The sequence below is a fragment of the Macrobrachium rosenbergii genome, chromosome 46 (assembly GCF_040412425.1).
Source record: "Macrobrachium rosenbergii isolate ZJJX-2024 chromosome 46, ASM4041242v1, whole genome shotgun sequence".
NCBI classification, from domain to species: domain Eukaryota; kingdom Metazoa; phylum Arthropoda; class Malacostraca; order Decapoda; family Palaemonidae; genus Macrobrachium; species Macrobrachium rosenbergii.
This window is the reverse complement of record NC_089786.1, coordinates 54,122,195-54,127,194: the sequence shown is the minus strand read 5'-3', so window position 1 is coordinate 54,127,194 and position 5,000 is coordinate 54,122,195. Positions and strand designations below refer to the sequence as shown.

Sequence of the window (5,000 nt, the reverse complement as noted above, 5' to 3'; positions counted from 1 at the left end):
TCTCTCTCTCTCTCTCTCTCTCTCTCTCTCTCTCTCTCTCTCTCTCTCTCTCTCTCTCTCAGTTACTCATCTGTTTTCCGTTTGAACCTCACAGATCAACGTGTCCTACTACCTCTGGAAAGGGCAGAAGGCTGAGAAGACTTTCAACATGACCTTTTCTGTCCCAGAAAACACGACATTCTTCTTGGTCATGAGGAAAGCAGCCCACGTTGACTTCCGATTTCAGTAAGTTTGATTCATATATAGCAATTTGTCCAGTTAAACTTTGCCTTAATGCCCCAATGCCCCAGTGGCTTAAACTTTATATACTGAGTTGCATATATATATATATGTTTATACCCATTGGAGAAGTTGAACTTTAACTTAATGCCCCAGTGGCTTGAATTTTATCTACTGAGTTGCATATATATGTATATATACTTATACCCATTAGAATTCTATATTTATACCCATGAGCCCAGTTTAACTTGAGTTTAATACCCCAGTCACTGAAATTGTATCTACCCAGTTGAATATATTATACCCATTAGCCCAATTTGACTTGACTTTAATACCTCAGTCATTTAAATTGTATCTACTCAGCCACGTCCCGGTGGTGGCCTGTGTTGTTTGCACCTATATCGCTGCCAGACGCACGATCATGGCTAACTTTAACCTAAATAAAATAAAATAAAATAAAAACTACTGAGGCTAGAGGGCTGCAATTTGGTATGTCTGATGATTGGAAGGTGGATGATCAACATCCCAATTTGAAGCCCTCTAGCCTCAGTAGATTTTAAGATCTGAGGGCGGACAGAAAAAGTGTGGACGGACAGACGAAGCCGGCACAATAGTTTTCTTCTACAGAAAACTCAAACTGTTCTCCTTCACCTCCTTCTACAGGTTCTCTGCCCTCCACTGGGGGGATGGGTACTACATCCACACCCTGTGGGGAGAGGAGGAAGACAAGGACATCCAACTCTTCTGGCGTCTGTACCGTCTTCGGGAGTCCCCTGTCCCAGGGCAGCATCCTGGAGAGGAGAACGCCGTTGGAACAGGTAAAGGAATGAGGAGTTATTATTATTATTATTATTATTATTATTATTATTATTATTATTATTATTATTATTATTATTATTATTATTATTATTATTATATTATAAGAAGGGAGTATTATTTTCAAATTAATTCCATAACTGAGTCTTCTCAAACTTACGTATAATTCTTTTTTATCTTATACAATGTCAAATGCTGCAGAAATTCCTTTTAATAGGACTTTTATTATTATTTATTATTATTATTATTATTCCTCTCAAGTAAATGGTTCATTCTTCTTCTTCTTGCCCAGGCGTGAAGGAACTCATCGTCAACGATGGTGACCACCTCCTCTTCTGGTACCACAAGATGTACTGAAGACTTTGGGATTCCTAGAAATATTCGTCAGCAGTCCCACCACCTAACAGTCACTTTTTGGCAAGTGTGTTGTTGTCAGAAAGCTCTACCAACACTAACATCATTCTAAAAGCCACTTTTTGGCAAGTGTTGTTGCCAGGAAGATCCATCAACACTAACATCATTCTAAAAGCCACCTTTTGGCAAGTGTTGCTGTCAGAAAGCTCTACCAACACTAACATCTGTCAGAAAGCTCTACCAACACTAACATCATTCTGAAGTCACATTTTGGCAAGTATGTTGTTGTCAGGAAGATCTACCAACACTAACATCGTTCTACAAGTCACTTTTTGGCAAGTGTGTTGTTGCCAGAAAGATCTACCAACACTAACATCATTCTGAAGTCACATTTTGGCAAGTATGTTGTTGTCAGAAAGCTCTACCAACACTCACATCATTCTAAAGTCACTTTTTGGCAAGTGTGTTGTTGTCAGAAAGCTCTACCAACACTAACATCATTCTAAAGCCACTTTTTGGAGAGTGTGTTGCCAGAAAGATTTACCAACACTAACATCATTCTAAAAGTCACTTTTTGGCAAGTATGTTGTTGTCAGAAAGCTCTACCAACACTCACATCATTCTAAAGTCACTTTTTGGAGAGTGTGTTGCCAGAAAGATTTACCAACACCTACATAATTCTAAAAGCCACTTGTTGGCAAATGTTGTTGCCAGGAAGATTTACCAAACACCTGCATAATTCTAAAAGCCGCTTTTGGTAAGTGTCCTCAAGGCTACAGTACATCCAGTTATGAAAGAAGGACAGAGACTTCAGTACATCTGACAAGCAACGCTTTCGTTCAGCAGCGATGAAAATAAGCCTACAGCCCCACAAGAAGCTAGGACTACCGAAAAGGCTGTTTTCGGGCTCTCTCGTAGTTTAAAGTCTGAATTTCCCTGTCACCTGTTACTGCTCGTGCTTGTCGAGGTTCCTGCTTGTACTAGAGAGAGACAGTTGGTCTATGAAAGCACAGTGACTTCAAGGTGAAAGTTCAAGCTGAAGTGTCGTGAAAGCACGAGTCATTTCAAGCACAAAAAAAAGTTGTAGGCCTAGTTTTTCAAGAGGAGTCCATCTGAAAGAAATGGGTAAAGGAAAAATTGTTGACATATGTATTGAGAAAACATCAAATTCATGAATGTTTTTTTAGCACGTTTTCAAAGTGATTCACACGTAGAATTTCTGAAGTACTGTCAAGGTGACCTTAGGTGAAATCAAATATGGGAAAAGGTTAGAAAAGGTGAATATGTTTCTGAGTTTATGGAATCAGAATCTGAATGAAATGTTGGCGAGAGATTTGGAAAGATAAAAACTACGTTTGTTGTGAACTGGGATAAATTTTTGTGATTTAAAAATGCTTTTGAGTGTAAACCAGTGTCTGAATAATAGGAAATTTGAAAGTCAAAAGGGCATTAAAAGATATAGTGAGTCATAAGCTATTTGTGAAGAAGATACTTAATATAAAAATAAATTGGTGAAGTATAAGTCGACACAAAGAAGTAACTATAAGCATTTTAACAGCAGGGAGGAATTATTGATAATATGGAAACACCTTCGAAAACTGTAAAGAGATAAAATCGTGGCAGTCATCGTGATATGAACGAGAGAATATCTAAGAAACTCTTAGACAGGTTTACACCAAAATAACGCATTAGGAAAAGGGTCTGAATTTATTTTAGAAAGGTGATAGATACAACTTTAAATAACAGTATGTTTCAAAGTTACCACTGAAGAAAAAATTAGAATTTTTTAACACCCAAAGATGCGGATTTAGTCATCACAACCCATCGTGGTAAAACTAATAACCTTGTTACAACATTATTATGTGCTAGGTAACTGAAGCTATCGTCTCCTTATCATAAAATGATTTAGCTTTCGTCTGACTGAAGGGAAGTTACTGACTTTTGAAGACATCTGCAATAACTTTTTGACTGACTTGAGATAAACTTACTGACTTATGAAGACATCTGCAATAACTTTTTGACTGACTTGAGGTAAAGTTACTGACTTATGAAGACATCTGCAATAACTTTTTGACTGACTTGAGGTAAAGTTACTGACTTATGGAGACATTACAATAACACTTAGATTGACTGAAGGGAATTTACTGACTTATGAAGACATCTGCAATAACTTTTTGGCTGACTGAGGTAAAGATACTGGCTTATGAAGACATCTGCAATAACTTTTTGACTGACTTGAGATAAACTTACTGACTTATGAAGACATCTGCAATAACTTTTTGACTGACCTGAGGTAAAGCTACTGACTTATGAAGACATTTGCAATAACTTTTTGGCTGACCTGAGGTAAAGTTACTGACTTATGAAGACATCTGCAATAACTTTTTGACTGACTGAGGTAGTTACTGACTTATGGAGACATCTGCAAATAACACTTTTACTGACTTGATGTAAAGTTACTGACTTATGGAGACATCTGCAAAAAACTTTTTTGTCTGACTTGAGGTAAAGTTACTGACTTATGGAGACATTACAATAACACTTAAATTGACTGAGGTAAAGTTACTGACTTTTAGAGACATCTAAAATAACTTTTTGACTGACTTAAGGTAAAGTTACTGACTTATGAAGACATCTGCAATAACGTTTTGACTGACTTACGGTAAAATTACTGACTTAAGGAGACAGTTGCCATAACTTTTGGACTGACTTTAGATAAAGTTACTGACTTATGGAGACATTACAATAGCACTTAGATTGACTGAGGTAAAATTACTGACTTAAGGAGACATCTGCAATAACTTTTGGACTGACTTGAGATAAAGTTACTGACTTATGGAGGCATCTGCAATAACTTTTGGACTGACTTGAGGAGCCAGTTGCAATAACTGTTTGACTAGGGGTAAAGTTACCGACTAGAACACCACAGTCTTCGGACATCCAGTTACCAAAAACGGCTTCGAAAAAACGCTAAATTTAGTCGTCTGGTTTTGTTCCCTAAACTTAAAGTTAGACTTAACTTATCTGCCACGGCATTAAGTGATACTATCTATAGATTAGTCGCGTAAGAGAGTCTTAGAATCTTCTTCAGCAACTAAGGCGTTAAGTGATATGGTATAAGGAGTTTTGTGTCTATAGATATGTATACAGTGAAACCACCCACCCCATTCTTCCTCCTCCTCCTCCCGCTTATTGTTGCGCAGCCGCTTGGGAGTGGGAAAGCATCAGTGTGCGGTTGTTGTTCTGCCCGTTGTTTTTTTTCCTTTGCGTTGTTTCGCTTGAGAGACTTAGAAGGGAATGATGATGGGTCGTGTGGAGCAATCCCTCGCGACCTAGTCAGATGACTCAATTGTACAGTGGTTCATTATTTCTTTCGGGGTGGGGGAAGGCGCGGGCTGGCAGTAAATATCCGCGGTTCGATATCGTTGTAGCCAATAGGAGGAGAGCGACGTGAGCGTCTGCCAATCACGCGAGCTCTAGCGATATCGGCTGCTGATATTCACCGACAGCTCAGAAACAAAAATAACTATAGTGCAGTGAATTTATATAAAAACAAACTGTTGCTGATGTACAGTGACAGGTACCCATTTTAGAGTTGAAAAAAAAACTAA

The 5,000-nt window shown here is 38.1% G+C and overlaps 1 protein-coding gene across 1 annotated transcript in view; it reads left to right on the top strand.

Annotated features, from left to right (window-relative positions):
- Nucleotides 1-3,099, top strand: part of LOC136830360 (uncharacterized protein CG3556-like) — a 113,899-nt gene extending 110,800 nt beyond the window's left edge. The window contains exons 9-11 of the mRNA XM_067089862.1: nt 95-225; nt 883-1,037; nt 1,328-3,099. Coding sequence (XP_066945963.1) covers nt 95-225; nt 883-1,037; nt 1,328-1,392 — 351 coding nt within the window. The 3' untranslated portion in view covers nt 1,393-3,099. The remainder of the gene's footprint in view (nt 1-94; nt 226-882; nt 1,038-1,327) is intronic.
- The last annotated feature ends 1,901 nt before the right edge of the window (nt 3,100-5,000 follow it).